Here is a 21208-nt window from a genome sequence, read left to right on the forward strand (position 1 = left end):
AGGGCAACCTCATGAAAACGTGATTGTAAAAATATCCGTTTTGTTGCACTTTGCATCAACAGGAGGTCAAACAGCAGGATTTCTTTGTGGGCACTGTCCGAGTGAATGGCAGGATGGACTGGACCATGTTGGATTCTGCCGTCAGCCAGGCTTTCAAAGTGAGACTCCCTCTTCTAACCACCTGCTTCAGTGTTAGCATGTCGAGGGACGTGAATGTACAGTTTGCTTGAAGCGAGTTCACATTTGTGATTCAGCTGTCACATTAAATTTAGCATCCACTGAGCGTTGGGGAAAGCTAAGATGCAGAAAAAGCTCTATCTTTTAACTTCACTTCACTGCGTGGATGTCCACAACTATATAGTGAGGAAATGCTGATTGAAGATGCTGAACTTCTGTCTAGAAACAACCGAACCACACAAGCACAAGTGGTGAATCGTGGCGAATCGTGGCCCCTGATTGAAGTGTCAAATATTTGAGTGATTTACAGCTTTTATTTCTTACTGTATGGTTTGCTATTAAACCTAAGCATTAGTGAGCAGGAGCTTGTTACCCTCATGTACATCATGTTTACTTTCTCCTTTGACACCTACATCGAAAAGTCATAAGGAGAAGTTGTGTCATATTGTATGCTTATATTTTTTAAATTATTTTTCCTTCTAGGTGTACATAACCAAAGTTGACCCTACCTCCAGCCTGGGTCTATCTACTGACTCCATTTACAGTTACAGCATGGGCCACATTAAGAGAGTGCTGGGAGGAGAAGCTCCTGAGCCTCAGCCATCGCGGTGCATGTCCCGAGGCCCCAGCAGCATCACGGTGTCTCTAAAAGGTCTGTGACCAAAGACTGAAGCTTTACTTCCAAATGGCCTTTATCTGGGTTATTATCTCATTAAATGAAACTAGAACGTAAAGTGTTCAGCACTGGTGCTTATAGTCAGTTGCACATAAATTGTCAGAGTCAGCTCTTCAATAAAGAAACCAAAAACCTTTAGATTAAATTAACTCACTCAGATTTGATGGTTTCCTTTGCAGGTTTTGCATTAAATTTTTGGTGCACAATGTTTATCACTCTGCATATTAGAGCAACCACATTTGAACTTAAAATACTTGAAGTGAACTGGTCTGGTATGCCAGTTTTATACAATACAGGAAACACTGAACAGGTCCTCGCACCCCCTTACGTTGGGGTGTGGAGCGATTTTGACACAGACACCAGCCAACTTCTCGAATTATCCTGATAGACATGTTTGCCAAATTTCACATGTATAGGTGAAATCAGCTGCGGGGGTTGTTGATTTTAAAATTTTCTAGGGGGCACTGTGGAGTAACCATGTTTTACGATAAATCATGATATTCACCACTGATAAACTGTGTAAAATGTTTTAATTGATGTCACAATTCTGGTATATGTTATTTTCTGTCACCACCAGGGGGTGTTTTGGTGTTTTTTTAATTGAATATTTCCTGATGGATGTCTGTGGGCGGGTCTATAATCAATTATAGCAGGTTTGGTTCAGATTGGATATACAGATATACAATACATACTGTACACTCAAGTAACCCTGTGGCAGTTCAACATTTAAATATATCCTTGCACACATATTTGTAAACATGTATATATTAAGGCTGATGAGTATATTATCCATACCATCTCAACTTTTTCTCCCTCCCACTACAGATTTATGCCCAGCACATCTAATAGTTTTCTGGAACTGTACTTTTTAATATGTTGGAGCCACACGTGTGGAGCCCATCAGTGGTTCAAACCAGAGCTCAGGTTGTGGCTCGGCTGTTTACCCTTCTCCAACTTCTCGTTCTGGAATGCGAGCAGCGAAGTAGTTGGAGAGCTGGGAAAGCAGTGGCAGCCCAGAGAGGATCTGGGAAATCTGATCTGAGCGCAACCAGGCCCAGCTGGCCAAGCAGCCTCAGACACATGGGCCCCATAGATGTTGAGGAGGAACATAACACTTCCGCAGGCTTGTGGACACTGCACAGATTCGCTCTGCTGCACGCAAAGTTATTTTCAGAGCTGAAATCTAAAGCTCCATGTTGCTAATGAAGAACATGGGAGATTAAAGGAATCCATTTTCCCCTTTTTTTAACATCACATTTTACATTAGTATATATACTGTATTAACCCTTAGTGCTCACGCGGCACAGATCTGTGCTGCAGACGCACCCTTGGTAAATTGTCGTGGGAATAATACACAACTCCTTATATGGACATCCTGGGGGTGTGAGCTTGTAGGTCACATATTCAGACTTTTCATAATGCGTTTTTCTTTCGTCCTCCTTGTGTGTTGTTGAGTCAAAGTTATGACTAATTTTATGTCACATTTTTAGAAGTGATATAAAGTAGTCACAAAGTAGATATAAAAATGAGCCAAGTGAACTTTGAACTGTGGCGTATTTCACGAATTCAGTCCAACTTTAAACATTTTGAGGACTTTCTGCTCACATGTTTTTATATAGTTGGTGAAAATTGTTTTGTTTTTTTAATCAGATTGTCTAGGTTGTGCTGAAAAAGAAGGATAGAAGATACACTATATTGCACATTCTTATAGCCTCTGTATATACTGTACGTTTAACATTGTAATGGAAAAAAGAAGCCTGTGTTCTAAGGGTTAACATAATTCTCTTCACAAACGCAGTATCAAAGTACACAACTGACTCTAATATGTCATGGGTGATTAGCAGAGAGTTTTTTTTATTACGGTGCAGTTGATTCTCACTTTTCCCTCACTATGTCCAGGTTTAAAGGAGAAGTGTGTAGACAGTCTGGTATTTGAAACCCTCATTCCCAAACCCATGATGCAACACTATATCAGTCTGCTGCTCAAACACCGCCGCCTCGTCCTGTCTGGTCCCAGTGGGACGGGGAAGACCTACCTCGTCTCCCGGCTGGCTGAGTACCTGGTAGATCGCAGTGCACGTGAAGTCACCGACGGCATTGTGGCCACTTTCAACATGCACCGCCAGTCATGCAAGGTGATGTCCCCATAAGAATCAGCACAGCATTGGGTTATTTGCTGCAATGTCATCAGCTTCCCCGTTCTCATCTTTTGTGTCTCTCCCTCACTTTCTCACCTCAGGAGCTACAGCTTTATCTTTCCAACTTGGCCAATCAAATCGATCGAGAAACCAGCACGTCAGAAATACCACTGATCGTCATCCTGGACGATATTCACGATCCTGCCTCCCTCAGTGAACTTGTCAATGGTGCTCTAACCTGCAAATATCACAAATGGTAATTAACAGTATTTATGTACATGTTAATTAAACAACACTTCTACTATTTCATGTATTGAAATATCTGCTTGAAAAATGTCTATTACGCCAAGTTTATTCATCACATTGGAGAGAAAACCAACTTTCAGTCACATCATTCCAATCCAAATTCAATTATCATAGAATTTGACAGACATAAAAACAACAATGCTGCCAGTTCCCTGAGACTTTTGCACAGTAGTGTAAATATTTATAAAATAATGACGTGAATGGTTGATATCATTTAAAATGTATAATATTTTTTTACAGCCCTTACATTATTGGAACAAGCAATCAGCCAGTGAAGATGAGCGCGAACCACGGACTGCATCTCAGCTTTAGGTCGGTTGTTGACACTGTTGTCCTATTTATTTATTGTATTTGTTATATGTTTGTGTTATGGTCTGTTTGATTACACTGATTAGAAAATCTTAAACTTTTAAAATGAAATCATATTTGATTAACAATACTGGATTGAGCGATACTGTCCCATTACTAACGGAAGATGTTATAATGTTTGTGAATAAATGTCTGGTTGTTGTTTACTTGTGTCTCTGATACGACCTTCTGTTCTCAGGATGGTGACCTTCTCCAACAACGTGGAGCCAGCCAACGGTTTCCTGGTGCGGTATTTGCACAGGAAGATGATGGAGTCAGAGAACGAGAGGAGTCTGATGAATAATGACCTGATCAAGGTGTTGGACTGGGTGCCCAAGCTCTGGTATCACCTTCACACCTTCCTGGAGAAACAAAGCACGTCAGACTTCCTCATCGGTATGAAACCCTCAGGATTTAAGGACTGAAGGAAATCTTTTTCCTCTGGGTGACATCTGACAGACATCTTCATGAATGTGATAATGGTGTTGTTTTTTTTTCATACCCACTCCGTCCTCTCTGTCCTCTCTTTTGTTGTATCCTCAGGCCCATGCTTCTTCCTGTCATGTCCAGTCACAGTGGATGAGTTCCGTTCATGGTTCATTGATCTCTGGAACCACTCCATTATTCCATATCTGCAAGAGGGGGCCAAGGATGGAATCAAGGTGAGAAAGAAGCGGAGAGAGGAAACTGTCTCTAACTCCTCGGCTTTTCTCTCACAGAAAATGTTCCACTCTAATTTAATTTAATTTAATTTTTGTGGTCTGGTTGCGACACCCAAGGTCCATGGCCAGAAGGCAGTATGGGAGGATCCAGTCGAGTGGGTTAGGGACACTCTCCCATGGCCGTCTGCACAGCAGGACCAGGCAAAGCTGTTCCACCTTCCTCCCCCCAGCATCAGTTCCAGCAGTCCTGGTCAGCCCTGTGAGGACAGGCCTCACAAGGAGACCCCACCCAGCTCCATGGAATCTGATCCACTGGTAAAGAATTTCATCAGTTTGGTGATAATCGTTGTTTTTTTTTGCTTTTCATATTTACGTAAAATGAAAAATGAATCCTCTAGAATTTCTGATCTCTCAACTCTTCTCTTTTGTTTTTTTATTGTAGATGGCAATGCTTCTGAAACTCCAAGAGGCTGCCAATTACATTGAATCCCCAGAAAAAGAAGAGCCTAGCCTGCCTAAATTTTGAACACAAATCTCACCCTTCAAAACTTAGCACTTCAGATTTTATTTTTCGTCCTTTGTACTGATGCAGTGAACATTCAGGAACCAAAAAAAAAATGCTCAGAAATGGTTGTAGTGTAGAACGCTAAAAGTGTAAAATGGGTTGTTATTGCAAATCACCTTCATGTTCCTCCGTACGTATTGAACGGAGATCTGTAACTTCTGTCAATTTCTCATGTGATTTGATCCTTTACCACCACGTTAGTCTTCTTAGATCGGTGCTAATAGATCACTATGAAGCTCATCGTCTTAGCACTAGCGACGGCATGCACTATCAACACCCTGTACTGTGCTCAAGTGCATTATGGGATACGGTGTTTCTGACAGCATGCGAGAAGCGAGGGTTTATTGTAAAGTTCTGTGGTACATATCGACTGCCTAAGGTCGGGGGCCACACTGGCTGTGTGAGCACATCTGCGTTGCTTTTAGGTGCACGTCGTCGTATACGTGAGTGCGCTGCACTGCCTTCTTGAGACAAGAGCTGTTGTCTATTTTGTTGTGTAGTACACAACAAAATAGACGGTGACAATGATCTTTTAACACAATTTTAATGTCTCTATGTGTCAAATATGTGACAAACCACAACATGATTGTGAAAATATTCGCAGGACTGGTAGATTCACAGTTCATATCGTAGAGTCCTGGCTTAAAGGAATATTAAAAATGATTTTATTCCTGGCTGTTTCTTTGTAAAAAAAAACAGAGCAGCCGGATGCAGCAATGCAGACGTCATGCACTGCAACACTCACCCAGTGCGGCCCACGTATACAAGTCTACGGAGGCTCAAATCTCACACGTAATATATGCAATCCTTAACTTTACATCCTGAGCAGGTGGAATTAATTAAAATGCCTTAAGAATGAAAGACGTCAAAATTTACACACAACTTCAGCAGAGAAACCTGGTGCTTTCATCGACATCATCCCAGCTAAGGCGACCAGAAATCAGCCATTTACTCTGAACTATGTGAAATATTCCAATTCATCCACGGTATCTTACAGAAGAGGAAACATACAACAACCAAGCATCGGCTCACAGTGCCCTTTGTAACACTGTGGACATAATCTTAAATAAGTTGGACAACTACACATACTGTCCTACTCTTTATTTGTGATGCGACTTCGTCAGTTTGCCGTATCTTTTTCCTCCACTTGAGCACTTAATTTAGTTACTTTCTTAACTACTTCAAGTAGTGTCGCCAATGTTGCCATTAATATCAGGTATTAGATACTTATTACACAGGGATAATACTGTATAGCATAACAAGCGCCCAAATGCTATATGAATCTAATTCAGATTTCTTTGTCTATAGAAAGTTCTTCTTCAGAGTAGTTCTATATTGTGTACATTCAGTCAGGCTACATCAGTTGTTATTAGTTGGTGCAAATATCTAATATACTGAACCAAATACTGTACTTTATTCATGCATATCGATTGTCAACTAAAGGATTTACGCAAAACTATAGACTGTGTAGAAACAGTGTTAATTATAGCAGGTGCTTTCAAAGGAAGCCTTATCACAACGCTCCATGGCAAAAACACTTCTCAGTGGTTTCATTTATAGACGTTAAAAAGAGATAAATATCTTTCATCTCTCACTGTTAAGATCATCATTTAGGTACTAAATGTATGGTGGTGCTCTTTAGAAATGTCCCAGACAGTTTTGATGTTGAGTAGACATTACATAGATGTTCGGGGTAGGTTAGCAACGAGTTTCCGTGTTAAACACTAAAGAAAATGTGGAAGATGGATTTCTGGATTTTCTTTTTTTGTCCTTGGACTTGCTGTTGACAAACTGTGACAGACGGTGTTAAGAAGCAGTGAAACCATGTGATGCATTGTGTGGTGCGTTTGCTCATGTTGATGTCGTCCGTTATTCCTATTTAAGAACATGCTGTGTCAGTGAACAGCACGCAACAAAAAAAAAAACTACAACTACAAGGAGTACTAGAGTGATGGAAGAGTATTGAAACCATTTTTTTCTTTCCACTACTTTGTGATTATTTTTGTAAATAATTTCTAACGGAGTAAACGACGGTGATGGTTGTGCAGGTGGCGTGTGTCAAGACTGTTTCTCCACGTGTTCATAAATCCTGTAAATGAATGAATGTCGCACCACTTTTTATGACAGCTCGAAAAGAAAGTTTGAATTTTTAAATTTGCTGCTTCGTTATTACAATGTTTAAATAAGGCTGAGAACAAAGCTTATCCGATCTCAACAGTTAAGTAGAGTGAGTGAATGAATGAATGAATGAATGAATGAATGAAAGAAAAGATGCCAAACAGCCGCAGACTCTCATCCTGGAATGATTTCCATCACTGTAAATATATCAGGACAGTATTTGCCATCCCCGTTTCTACTGGTTCCTAAAAAGCCATCCAGGCTGGAGCGTCTCATCTCACTCACTGGTTGTTGTGCCTGTTGCTTTGTAGAACTGTAGCTGTGATTTGTGTTTGCTTACCAGTGTATGCAGCAACTTCCACTGGTGTCGGCAGCCACACGTGTGAGCTTCCTGAACAAACACGGCATGTTTTCTTATCAGTCTGTCATTTTGTTCTCCAATTTGGACAAAACTGCACCACAGGATGGGAACAGAAGCTGGTTCAAGCCAGTGATACTGAGCTGCAAAGAGGCTGCGAAGCGTTAAGAACGAGGCTCGTATACGTGTAGATAAAGAAATGCACATGTTTTGTCCTTTATAAATGTGACAAAAATGTTACAAATGAAAATGCAAGTGGTCCAGTGACAATAATGACGGTTAAAAAACAAATAACTCCCCAGAAATAGTCGGCAAGAATGAGCTTGTCACAGTTTGAAGTAGAATTAAACCAGATAATTAAGTCAATTTAAATATCTGAGGCCAAAAGATGTTGCTGAGTAGTCATATTTTTGCAAAAAAAAACCCTTGTAGACTAAAGTAAGATTTTAAGAGAATGTTATGCGGTATCTAACGTTACTGGTGTGCAAATGTTAAGGGTTTTTAAGTGCTGTACATGCATGTACACTTGCTGTGTGACCAGGAAAACCATATTAAAATGGATTTATTGTTTAGAAAAATCATCCGACATAGCGTTTTCCTTTTTAATACTCCAATATTTGGTATTTCTGTTCTTTTCTAAAGGATTCTTTGTAAAACTTAATTTCTCTATTTTGTACAGGACGTCATTGTAAAGATTGTACATAGGTCGATGGTCTGGCTGCGGCAACAATCATTGAGGAGGCGATGGGTGCGTGTGTGTGTGTGTGGGGTGTAACTGACAGACAAGTATATTTCTTCAGAGTTGAGTCCAATATATGGATAAGGCATGTTTCTGAAGGCTTTCATCCATCTATCACTGTTTGTTGGTATCAATAAAATCCATGTTATATTTATTCTTTTGCTTCTTGTGTGTCCACTTGACAACCTCGCCCACATACACCCGACATACATTTTCATTCATGCTTTAAATGGAACAGATACAGAAACATAACAGTAATTAAAGTAAAAGTTAATTTAATATTTTAGTTACACATTGATTCAGTTGGATTCACATTACATTAGTAAGATTAGATTTATTTTATTCATTATGAGTATATTTTTATTGTCAACTACTGTTTCATATCGACACAGACACTTTGTCTCAAAGACTAAATAGGCAAAAATTGCTGGCCTTTTTTTTGCAAAATACCACCCCCTAGTGTCAAACCTCTGAAAAGGACATAGCATAACATCAGCCTGACTGTATTTATATGTTTGGTAACAATGATGTGTTTTCATGTGTGTTTTAGCAAAAATAATAACACATTTATTTTGAACAAAAACATTTTTAACAGACGTGATTAAGACTATATTACTATACTATTACTATATCTCATATTACAGGTCTTCTCCACAGGTTACTGTGGCTGTAAAATGCTCAGCTATAGACGTTCTACCAAATTTGACCAAATGAAATAAAAAAAAAATGTAATTTAAAAACATAAATGGGTGTTTTCTCAGCATTATGATGGCATGTGTGGCAGACGGCCTATAGGCCAAAGACATATCACATTTATAGTGTGATTTTGCAGAATATGTGAGTTGTCACATTGGTGGTCCATGTGGACATCAAAGGGAACTCCAACACAAACTCTCTTGCAGGTAGAGATGATGGTGGAGATGTGAGGTTGAGTGATGGGCTGTGTCTTTGTGACTGCAGGAGAATAAGGCGATTTGTCACCTCTGCCATGGAAGCTCCTTGCTTTCAGTGGCTTCTGGGCATGAGTAGATAAAGTCTTTGTGGTAGATCCATGTCTGGTACCACCTCCTTGATCTCTTGTACCTTGAGACACACCTTGTATTCCTTCACATACTTGTTGACTTCCAGAAATGATTTTCTCCAGCGTCAACCTTTGTCTTGAAGGTCAACTGCACAGTAGAATGATCAGGGTTACACATTTGTTGTCATGTCACTTTACAATGACCACACATTCCTCTTTCTGCAACCTGACATCAAAATGATCCTCTTCTTCTTTTGGTAAAACTTTTCTCATGTTTAAACTGACATCCAGCCACATCGGGGCCTTCCCACCAGGCGTTACACAGGGACTTAATAAATTAAAAACAAGGATAAAGGTGTATAAGAAACTTTGTTCTGTTATAACTTCTTATTACTGTTATAGTATGTTTGTGTCAGTGAGTGTGGATGAGTGAGAGACAAAGACATGGGTCACTGTGTCATACTTGGCTCCTGGTGGCTCTGTCTGCTCTGTCTGCCTGTTGCATGTCATTGAGTTTGGGCGGTGCTTGAACCTGCCCCCTTCTATAAAAGTCTTCCGCACCCTCACAGGAGATGGCATTGGATTCAGGTTTAAGGACTTAACCGAGTTGGGAATTAGCTGCAACATCCATCATGCCGTCCAAGCCTGCCCCAATCAAGAAGGCGGCTAAGAAAGAACCTGCCAAGAAGGAGGAGAAGGCGCCAGTGAAAGCCCCTGAACCGGCTCCAGAGCCTGCACCCGAGCCCGCACCGGAGCCCGCACCCGCCGAGGCCGCTCCAGCCCCCGCTGAGGGCGAAGCTGCGGCTGCACCTGCTGAGGAGGCGCCTGCTGCCCCGGCAGTTGAGGAACCCAAACCTCCCACTCCTCCACCCGCAGATGGTAATGCCCTGGGCGCAGTCCACCTTCTTCTCCTGGCTCTAGTGTTGGCGGGTGGATACGATGGATACGTTGTTTATTACCTTTACCTCAGCCGTGTCAGCTCATAGGAAGCGCGCGATAAGTTTTAAGCACGCGCGCGATCAGTTTTAAGCACACGCGCTCAGTGTGAAGGTTCCTGTGGGTAAGTGGTTGTAACCATCCACATGAAACGCAAACTGTGGTTACAGTAAAAAAAAAAAAACCTTTGCACCGCCTCATTTGCCAGGCATTGGTGCCAAGGACGCACAGTGTCAGGGATCAGTGTGCAGACTCTATACACTAACTATCACATCTAATAACTAAACAAAAGTCTACAGGTGAATTAATATTACAAACTTTTAAACGATTTAACATCAACATTGTCCCTAACATCCTCCTCAGTGCACTCTCTTACAGTCATTTAAAACCCAACATCCACAGCAGCTGTTCTCTCTCACTGATGAAGCTGCTGCTCCTGGAATGCTTGCCTTCTATTTCTCGCCGCCAACTGACGCACTCATTTCTGCCCATCAGCACTTTACCACTTGTATTCTTCTTCTTAATAGATTGAACGCTTTCGCAGCAATTACACCTTCACATCTCTAATACCAGGCTCCTGCTCATGGAAAAGCTAGTGTGTAATTAGAAGTTGGAGCCTTTAAACTCGTAAATACACGCGATACTCACTCCTTCACAACTGCTCTGACACAGACTGCATTTATCATGTTTGAAACATGTCTTATCTGCATGCTTATCTTCATGCACAAATCACTAATATCTAACATTTCATAAAAGCTGCTGCTGCTGCTGATGCTCCAGCCACAGATGACGCTGCTCCTGCTGCTCAGGCAGATGCACCTGCTGATGGTAAACCAACCTGTGGAAAAAACAGAACACCTTCCTTTTAATTATTTGGTGTTTTGGGTGAAGTTCATATCTGGGTTATGTTGATGCTGTAGCATTGCCTGTGCTCTTTACATGCAGCCAATAATAATAATAATAATGCAAATGCCTATTTAACATTAGCTGAAGCTGCTGAAGCGCCTGCTCCAGAAGAGCCTAAAGCACCCACACCTCCACCACCTCCACCCAAAGGTAACCGATGTAAAGAAGAATCTTATTTTCTTTCATGTAATTTGTCCCTTCAACTGTAAAGAAACGTCATCTCCCTGAAATGTGTTGCTTTGGTGCGTTTCTGCCTCCTGCACTCGTCAGTCAACAATAATTCTCTGTTTCTATGGCGTCTGCAGAGCCCACAAGCGCTCCAGTGGATCTGTTTATTGAGGACAAGAATGACACATCAGTGAGCATCATCTGGAGCGAGCCGCAGAACATCGGACCCTCCGGTTTGGACGGATACGTCATTGAAGTCTGCAAGGATGGAAGTAAGTCCTGCAATTCAGAAAAAAAATGACAAAAATCCAGATGACCTTTTATTTCAAAAAAGATTTTTTCCACATTGGTCACTATGTTATTGAGATTTTTAAACCCAGGAACATGGTTTAATCGCTGTTTTCATGTGGGGTCAGCCATATCGGTTGCAGCTGTTCCCAATGTGTCACTCACAGAGTTGTATCATGAGCTACCTAACTTCTCCCTACAAGGGTAGAGGCATTTCAGGAGCTGCTGTGCTCTGGCTGGAGGTCCTGCTTTTAGACTTATGGCCTGATGCTAATATCAGCAGCCGTTCAGTGAAGGCTGGATTTAGCAGACAGGGAAATCTATAATCCCACAAAACCGCATTATCATGTCTAATTTGACACCTGTTTATCACAAATCATTATGTATAATAACTACTCTGTTTTTGCAAAGCTGCAAACCAAGCAATGCTTTGTGTCCTCATGTGTTTAGTCCATTATCGTCTGATTTAAATTCAGATCATTTTATTGATCCCAGTATAGGGTAATGCGTAATCCCAATTATAATCTCAAAAAACAATATTTAATAGGTTACATTTCAAGTCACGGATTGATAAACAAAGAGGTCAGCGAACGACATTAACATGTAATCAAGCAATTAAGATACTATAATAAATAATAATGATGGATAGATATAAACACTGTCACAGTTTACTAACCTGAAACAGTTCTTAACAATTTAATGGAAATCAATAAACCACAGTTTCCTAAACTCTGTGTTGCCTGTGTGTGTGTGTGTGTGTCTACTCCATCCAGCCGAGGACTGGAAAGCTGTCAATGAGGATGTGCAGAAGTCCTGCCGCTACGTGATCAAGAACCAGACCACCGGAGACCGCCTGAAGATCCGCGTGGTGGCCGTGAACGCCGGTGGCCGCAGCGTCCCCGTCACCCTCCCCGAGCCTGTCCTGGTGAAGGAGGTGGCTGGTAAGGAATATGTTTGAAGAGTGTAATTCACTGTTTATGTTACCACTTAATCACAAAAAGCTCCAAAAACATTCATTGGATTAAATCAGAATCCTATAAACTACACATTAAGAGCTTTGTTATGTTCAACACAGGAATAAGAGGGGATCAGGCCTCCTTAATGAGTCGGTAATTACTTAAATGACATATAAGGAGTTTTCAAACATATAGAACTGATAAATGTGTGCAAATGCAGCAGTGACTGGCCACATTTCATACGATGGAGCACTGTAAACCTGAAAAGTAAAATACTTCTTAATTAACATGTTGCTTACAGACATAAAAAAGAAGTTTTTTTTAAAAATGATTTTATTTGCCCCGGGCTCATCGTGTATCTGGTCTTAATTCCCACATCATCAAAATGCCAAGTCAGGTCATAAAACGCATTCTACAACAGTCGTAACTGCAATCAAAATGTTCCATTTCAAAGGGGCTTTGATGTATTTGAACAGCAACAACAACAAAAGAGTGGAAAACAAAAGACATAAACTGCGTTCCTCAGTGATGTTATGTGATTGGACGTGAGCTTTAAACACATTTGCCCCAGCAGAGGTCAGCTGTCGGAGTACAAACAGCTCAGCTATGTTTCCCTCTCAGCTGTCCGTGCTCTGTTGCCACATACCTGCAGTGTTAACAGCATAAACCTGGGCTTCTCACTCAGGATCCACCCTCAGGCAGCATGTGATAACTCCTAACTCTTAACTAAAGGCTTTTACTGATTGGGTCCGTCCCTCAGCGTTAATCTTACACAGTTGTGTTTAAAAGTGCGATCGGACCCCCGAGGGCTTTAAAAGGAGGGGGCTGCGTTACTTTGACTCGCTCGCAAATTATCATTACGGGTAATGGAGACGGGAGAAACCTGATTCGTGCTGGACTGGCAAAAATGTCAACAGTCACGTCCTTTGTTCGCCAGAGCAGTCGGTCCACACGTAGCGTGAATCCATGACATGTTTCCATCAAAATCACCACAAAGCTCTGCACAAATAGCTGGCATGTCCTCACTATTAACACAGACTTTTTTTTGTGCGGAGGGCTTGGCATGGATTCATGCTGGTGGGGCATGGTGTCAGAATCCTCATCCAAGACTGATGGTGTCAAGCAGCTGGGGGTTGTGGGGGTGGATGGTAAATTCCAGGGCATCCTGTCCCTGAGTGGAGACGGGTGGTGGTGGTGGTGGTGGTGGGGTTGGTGTAGTGGGATCCAACTTCTCAGGTGACACTTAAATCTCATGACACACTCAGTGGTTCCCTGTTTACGTTGAAACGTTGCCACAGACAGTACAGGTACGAGGTTCATTAAGACTAATGACTGCCCTTTAACCTATGGTGCATTTATTCTGACTGACGGATACATTTACGACATCACATCATGCATGTTTTTGTTTTTATTGCTTTTTTGACAAGTGGAAATATCAGTGAGACGTCTTCTCTTCAGTCTGAGTGGAGCACCGTGAAGCGGTGGACGCTTTATTTAGTGTCGTGGCATATGTTACTTTGCCCGACTCAGCAAGTGCTGCTTCTCACCAAATCACAAATGAGCCTCGGCCTCAGAGGCTTAAGTATCATTTCAGGCGTCACAGCGGTAAAACTATGCGCCTGATTTTCTGTTTAGAATTAATGGGCTATTTTTGGCTTTTTTACAGCCTAATACACAGTGTGCGGGATGAGTATCTGTCAAATGCAACAAGGAGACATGAAGATAGGATAAAAAAAAAAAAAGATTTACAATCAGTAGATGTTGATAATTGTCACCATACATGGTCAGATAATTAGATATGAGTTTGACTCCTGAGTGAAAGTGGAGTGAGAATTGTGGATTTATTTAAAGTTCTTTAAAGAGACATTAAATAGCAATTATGGCTTACATCTCAAGGTATGTTTGCTCATTACATAAAAAAAGGTTAACTTATTATGACTTATGACTATTTTAATAATTAAAATAAACTCTCAGTGCTCTCAGCTTTATAAATGTGAATAGCTTATTAAAACTGATAAAGTTTGATTTGTGGACAAAATTATACATATATCGTTTAAATACAATATCATTTCATTCATCCTTATTTAGAAAGTGGCACTGGTTGCATACAGGACAACACAGGCTGAGAATACAATTGGAAATCACTCACTAGAGGATTAAAGGTTTTGTGGTAAAGAAGCAGTTATAAGTGTATTAAAATGATCATATTGCAGAGTTTTAGTTAGCAGTTTACATTCTAGTGAAATGAACTGTGAACTTTCCAAAGTTAAATACACAAACAAGCAACTAAAAAAATAGGCCTTTAACAGTAGATTAGGAAATTAATAACATTACCCTTTTACTGCATCAATGGAAACTAAACATTTATAATAAGTAAATGGTAATGGGTTGTTTTTATTTAGCTCTCTTCATACAGAAGGTGTGTATCACACATGTGTCACACCCACTCACACATACTTGAACCACAAGCCTTTATATTTAATGCTCACATTTCCACACGTGTCCTCTTATAAAACACAGTTTTATTGTATATAAGGACAAAATACCTAAACCAACCAAATAAAGTAGACAGTGAGACCTTTACTGCCAGTTTAAAGCACACCCTGACAGCACTATAGTGGAAAACCTCCTGACTCAGACGGGCTTAGATCAGCTCAGCATGTTCATCGATTCCATTTGTTTCACTCCAAAGGTCATCACGTATATGAAAATCCACTTCAGTTTTCACTGATAAACTCACTTAGACATATTTTTTTATGATAGTGATCAGAAATTCCCTCATAACCTTTCAGCATCATTTAAATCAAGTGATCTGGGAGGGAACTGGACTCCTTTGCCACACTCTTTTAACAGCTTTGTGGAAATCTGGCATGTGATCGTGGCAATTCACAGAGATATTAGGCTCCTATTTGTTGATCTGCTAATTTGCTGCATGTTCCTTCTGTGGACAGATCACTACTCCAGCCCAGCATATAATAGGAAGTAACGATTGAACAACTGTTCGAAAGTGAAAGTAATCTCGGAAAAAAACATTTTTGACAATACTACAGCCACAAAATCAATATAAATATAAATAAATGAGATATGTATGCTAACATGCTACACAGCTGGAACTAACGAACAACCGTTCTCTCCAGACCGCCCCAAGGTTCGCCTGCCTCGTTTCCTCAGGCAGAGATACGTCGCTCACGTTGGAGACAAGATCAACCTGACCATCCCGTTCACAGTAAGCCCAAGACTACTGCGTCTTTCTCTCGACGTGCATGTTGAATTGAATCATTTGTCTGACACAACACTGCATCCTCCAAGGGTAAACCCAAACCCGTGGTCACCTGGACAAAGAATGGACAGCCCCTGGACATGAAGAGGGTGAACATCCGCAACACCGACAGAGATAGCATCCTGTTCATCCGTACGTCCGAGAGGGACGACTCCGGCGTGTACGAGATGTGCCTGAAGGTGGACGACTTCGAGGACAAGGCTTCACTCACCCTCCAAATCGTTGGTGAGCAGTCGAGAACCAGAAAGCCACGTCCATTTCTTAATATTCAGTTCCTGAAAGTAACGTAATGTGAAACAGTGAAATGTAGATGATTGTGTCATAAACTCTCAATGCTTTCATGCGTTGGCAGAGCTGCCCGGACCTCCCGCCTCTGTCAAGATCGTGGACACCTGGGGCTTCAACGTTGCTCTGGAGTGGACTCCGCCCACCGACAACGGCAACACAGAGATCACAGGTTACACAGTACAGAAGTCGGACAAAAAGACTGGAGTGAGTCCCGCTGGTCTGTCCCGTTGACTGTGTGGATCGAGTGAATCCCAGATCGTGTGTTCATTTTGACTGTGTGTTGACAGGACTGGTTCAACGTGATCGAACATTACCACAGACTGAACGCCACCATCTCCGACCTCATCATGGGCAACACCTATAAGTTCCGCGTGTTCTCAGAAAACAAGTGTGGACTGAGCGAATCTGCTGCTGTTTCAAAGGGGGAGGCAAAGATTTTGAAGACAGGTAAACATGTCTGTCTCTGTCTGTCTCAGGAAACGTGGTTGACGGGTCAAACGTTTTCTACAGATTCACATGTAAGAGACTGTAATATGATTGTGTCATCCACTCACAATGACCTCTAATAGGATTCTAATAAATCCTATTATTAAACGTCTTTGATTTATTTTAAGTAACATGTTAGCCCTTCATGTTTCGCTCTCCAGGCATCGACTACAAACCTCCCGAGTACAAGGAACACGAATTCTCCGAGGCTCCCAAGTTCACCACCTCTCTGAGTGACAGAGCCTCCACTGTCGGCTACAGCACCAAGCTGCTCTGCTCCGTCAGAGGAGAACCAAAAGTACAGTAACTGCATCAATCTCCTTTCCTTTTAACACCAATATTTCTGACAAGGTGTCAGCTCATTAACCTGTGAGGTTAATTCACCTGATGGTACTGCACGGTGTCTTTAAACAAACATGGTTGTTTGATTCATAAAATGTCAGAAAAGAATGTTTAAAGGGTTCATCTATCTCATCCAAAAATGTCTCACCTGTCTTTATGGAAGAAAATCCATAAAATGTTTTAGTTATAATTAGTTTGAGTCACATAGGTCTCAGTATGTTTCAGTGACTAATTCTCACATTTTGGATGTCATATACAGTGTGTTCGTGCATTTGTGTTTCTACATTTGACATAAATGTAGAAAGAAAGAAACGTTTTCATTTGAGGAAGTCTGCAAAACCACCTTTGGCACGTTGACCATCTTAACCAAGTGTGCTGTTCACTGTCTGCAGGATCGTGTAACACCAGTAGAGCCAATAGGCCAAGCCTTTGCTTCAACTTCCTGTCAGCAGCGTAGTTACCGTAAAAAAGGTGGAGTCTGGTTATATGAAGAGAACAAACACCTTCAGTGCTGTCAGTGTGCGTTTCCCCCGAGCTGAACATGTTGAAGCTGTTTCCCTGAGCCTCTCACCTTTGCTATGGGTGCCTAATCCCAACAGGTCACCAACAGCAGGGTAGAGCAGAGGGGGGTCATGGTGATGAGGCCAGAATTGGTATTCTGAGGAGAGGAGGCCACGTGGGTCACATATGTGCCATTCCCTGTGGGGACTCAGCGGTCTTCAACATGCCAGCGCCATTTAAAAACTCCCAAGGCGTTCACTTCAATCAAAACAGCCTATCTTGTCAAGTGGCAAAAACATAAATGAAAACAAAACTTACGAAGAGTTACTGTAGTCCTTGAGGAACACGTGTAAACTTCCCAAACGTGCTTCAAAAAGCAGCAGTTAATTAAAGTCTATATCTGATTTTTTTTTTTTTTTGAAAACAACTTATTTTTACAGCCTAAAATTCAATGGATGAAGAACCAGATGATTATTGGAGATGATCCCAAGTACAGGCAGATCTGCACCCAGGGCATCTGCTCTCTGGAGATCCGTAAGCCCGGTAACTTTGACGGAGGCGTGTACACCTGCAAAGCCAAGAACGATCACGGAGAAGCGGTTGTCAGCTGCAAGCTGGAGTTCAGGCGTAAGTTTGTCATCAAAACCTTTATCTACATCCCCGTTGTTTTTAATGTGCGGTTAACCAGTATGAGAAGTTTTTAACCCTATGAAAATGAATAACTTCTCCTGCTTCTGTTTCTGTTCAACAGAGGTAGCAGTTGCAGATGCAGCCAAGAAATAGGTCAACATTCAGGTCAGAAAATCTAAGGATCTAATCTCCTCATCACTCTTTGTACAGAGAATAATGACTAATAATAATAATAATAATAATAATAATAATAATAATAATAAGACAAGAATCAAAATATTGATCCACGATTTAACTACCTGTCTATTCTAGTCAGCCCACTGTTTTCATATAATATGTGAATGTGTGCCACGTACACAAACAATTTGAGTGGATGTTTAGGATCAGCTGATCTATAAGAGTCCTGACCTGACATGTGCCCTCTCTCTGTGTCTTGCTTTCCATACATGGCGAGCACTAAACTTGGAAAAGGTGGCCTCTGCCACTGAAAGGGTGCAAGAGGCAGCACCCATAAATTAAATCAGTGATGTCTCCTCATGAACTTGGTTAGGAGACTTAATCACATTTCCTCGACTCAGCAGCAGCAGCAGCAGCAGCAGCAGCAGCCGTCGTTAGGGCCCTGAGATTAAAGCATTTTATTTACTTAATGTGTCTAATGCTGCTGTGTTCAACGAAAAATAAAACATAGGTAAAGCTGATTTCTGCCTTTAAAAAAACAAAACACAGAAGCAAAATGTCTATTTTTGCTTAATTTCACTGTCTTTTCTCTTAATATGATTCCGAATTGCTGCCACTCCTGCAACCACTCGTGACTGTGTAAAACACCTGTTGCTGTTATCTGTGCATCTGTTGCAATCCCAAATTAGGAGCAGAAGGAATGAGGCCTTTGCGGCACAAGGTGCGTGACACTTTTAGCGTTTCTAAAACTGTCCTCCACAGCGACTTGCAACGCGGCAACACTTTTCATTTCAAATCTGTCTCTTTTTTTGTTGGTGTGCGACAGGAAGGTGCTGGATTCCTGCAAGAAGAACATGTATATATGGCTGGTGACCACACTGTACAAGTGTTGCTCTGTGACGTCATGATGAACAATTGTTGTCGCTTTATGCCTTTTCTCTTTAAGTCCACATCCATGTCCACAATCAGCTTCTTTTCCCCGCCCCCCAACGATATTGTCTATGGTATCTAAATTATTAGGCGTTCACGCAGTGTTACCTTTCTAGTTGATCATCATTTCAGCCTAGCTCGGTGTATGCCAAGAATATCAAAGCATGACTTTATTGTTCCTCATAGGAGATCTACATGTAACATCCAAGTGTTTATATCAATAAATAATTTAATTTCTGCTTTTGTTTTTTCAATTGGTTATTTTTGTATAGAATTTATGAACATTCTATGAAATCCCTACCAATTTAATCAATAATATCAATCAACAACACATTTGTGCTGAGTCATTTCAAAGACACAATTCTCCATCTGTGTGACAAATATTGTTCTCCAAACGACTTTTGCTGGTTTTTATTTACATTTTTAACAGCCTGTGCACAGTGAAGCATGCGATATGTGGATTGTATCGGATTCTACATTTTTATCTGTCTGATTTTAACCAGTATTGGACCGATACTGACCGATACCGATTCCCATCCCTTGTGTTTATTAATGTACAGTAGTTAAAATTTCTGATTTATTTCACTAATAGTTTAAAATAATATAATATATAAATAAAATGAAGTGAACCACATTACGGTAGAGTAGAGTCACTGTAAAGTCGCGTAAAATCTACACACATGTATGCTTTTATTTTAATAAATGAGCGACAAATCGAAATGTACTTGTATTTACCCTTGTTATGAGACATATTTTCAAAGTAAAAGCTTACCAAGAATGATACAAGTAAGACACTCATGTTTGTGTAATAGACTGAGAGGCCTGGAGGTATTTGCACTTTGATTTAGTTGTTGTTTTCCTTTTCACAGCTTCACTCAGCTGCTGAATATATATCCAAGACTGGATCGCAGTTTATGCCAGGACTTCCATAATAATAATACCAGTCTATAATACTGAACTTGTAGGTATTCGTTCTGGGAGTTACTGGCATAGTGATATGGGGCAGCATGCCAGAGATATCCAGGTTACAGAGACACATGGGTTCACACAGGGGCTGATTAAATTAGCCACCGTGCACCATCTCACTCGGGTTATTTTAGGACGTGTTTTGACTCGCAAAAATCAACTCTTATTATTATTATTATTATTCTACATTATTCAAGTAGCAGCTGTTTCTTTTTGTGACGATCATTCAAGTGTATTTTGACAGTTACTGTGTTCAACATCCAAAGCCAGTAGTTTGAGCTATAAGGGGAAAAAAACAGACTCTTTCAGTTTGCTGCCCTCTTGTGTTGGAACCAAGTGATAACAGGCCATACAGATGGTAGAAAATCATGTACATAAACCACATAGACAACACGGTTAGCAGCTCATCTAATGTACTTCTAATAGATGAACTGACTTCACATAGCACAATTTGCACAGTTCAGCTTCAATCTGCGGGCAGAGGAGCAATTATGGTCTTAGGCCTACTTCTTCTTGCTCCCTTGATGCAGACATTCTGCAATAGGGTCACGGAGCAAGAGACTTCCTCTCTAATGTAGGTCCTCCACAGACGCTCCCATGAAAATCACTTATCTGTAATGTGTTATGTAAAATGTAAAATAACGTGAGGAACACCGTTTGTGTTTTTATTCTTGTATGTAACGTCACTATCTTGGAAAATCAGATGGTGTTTAATACACAGTCAAGTGGGTCATGGAAGCTGTGGAAAATGTGTTGGAAAAGTTAGGAAATTTAATTGGTAAGAATGTGTGGGAAGTTGTCAAATCTGATTTTCAATAAATGCTGCTGCTTGGATTGTGTTAAATGCAGAACTAATGGTTGACAGGGTTTCATCTGTGTTATTACCAGATTATCTAGACCAGGGGTGTCAAAATCATTATAATTCAGGGGCCACATAGAGCCCAATTTGAGCTCCAGTGGACCGGGCCAGTAAAACAATAGCATAATAAGCTATTAACAACAATTTTTCCCTTTTCTTTTGGTTTTAAATTTAAAGAAGTATATTTTTACTAAACAAAGTGAAACTAAATGCAGCCAGATTGGACCCTCTCGCGGGCCATATGTTTGACACCCCTGATTTAGACACTTCCTGGATGGCAGCTGATGTTTGTGCCACAGGCCTACAGTCATTCAGGGCGGTTGTGTCTGGATTTCTTAGCCACTGATGTGAGAATGGATGACTTGAGAGAGTGTGGGGCTCCAGCTT

The 21208-nt window shown here is 41.0% G+C and overlaps 2 protein-coding genes across 4 annotated transcripts in view; both read left to right on the plus strand.

The window, feature by feature from the left end:
• Window positions 1–7926, plus strand: part of nav1b (neuron navigator 1b) — a 76301-nt gene extending 68375 nt beyond the window's left edge. For both annotated transcript variants that reach the window (XM_044024866.1, XM_044024867.1), the window contains 9 exons: window positions 63–158; window positions 661–829; window positions 2753–2988; window positions 3093–3247; window positions 3538–3609; window positions 3845–4041; window positions 4189–4307; window positions 4425–4622; window positions 4750–7926. In XM_044024866.1, the coding sequence (XP_043880801.1) occupies window positions 63–158; window positions 661–829; window positions 2753–2988; window positions 3093–3247; window positions 3538–3609; window positions 3845–4041; window positions 4189–4307; window positions 4425–4622; window positions 4750–4833 (1326 nt within the window). In that variant the 3' untranslated portion in view covers window positions 4834–7926. The remainder of the gene's footprint in view (window positions 1–62; window positions 159–660; window positions 830–2752; window positions 2989–3092; window positions 3248–3537; window positions 3610–3844; window positions 4042–4188; window positions 4308–4424; window positions 4623–4749) is intronic.
• Window positions 7927–9662: 1736 nt separating this feature from the next.
• Window positions 9663–19235, plus strand: mybphb (myosin binding protein Hb). Of its 2 annotated transcripts, XM_044025095.1 has the most exons (13): window positions 9663–9987; window positions 11032–11100; window positions 11256–11390; window positions 12180–12347; window positions 15500–15588; window positions 15672–15867; window positions 15995–16134; window positions 16218–16377; window positions 16578–16714; window positions 17700–17886; window positions 18011–18054; window positions 18756–18787; window positions 18893–19235. In XM_044025095.1, exons 1-11 carry the CDS (start codon window positions 9741–9743, stop codon window positions 18040–18042), a joined length of 1560 nt encoding a protein of 519 aa, XP_043881030.1. In that variant the 5' UTR covers window positions 9663–9740; the 3' UTR covers window positions 18043–18054; window positions 18756–18787; window positions 18893–19235. The 2 variants fall into 2 exon arrangements, with proteins under 2 accessions (XP_043881030.1, XP_043881031.1); XM_044025096.1 differs by lacking the exon at window positions 11032–11100.
• Window positions 19236–21208: the final 1973 nt, after the last annotated feature.

This window comes from Solea senegalensis, linkage group LG4 (genome assembly GCF_019176455.1).
Source record: "Solea senegalensis isolate Sse05_10M linkage group LG4, IFAPA_SoseM_1, whole genome shotgun sequence".
NCBI lineage: Eukaryota > Metazoa > Chordata > Actinopteri > Pleuronectiformes > Soleidae > Solea > Solea senegalensis.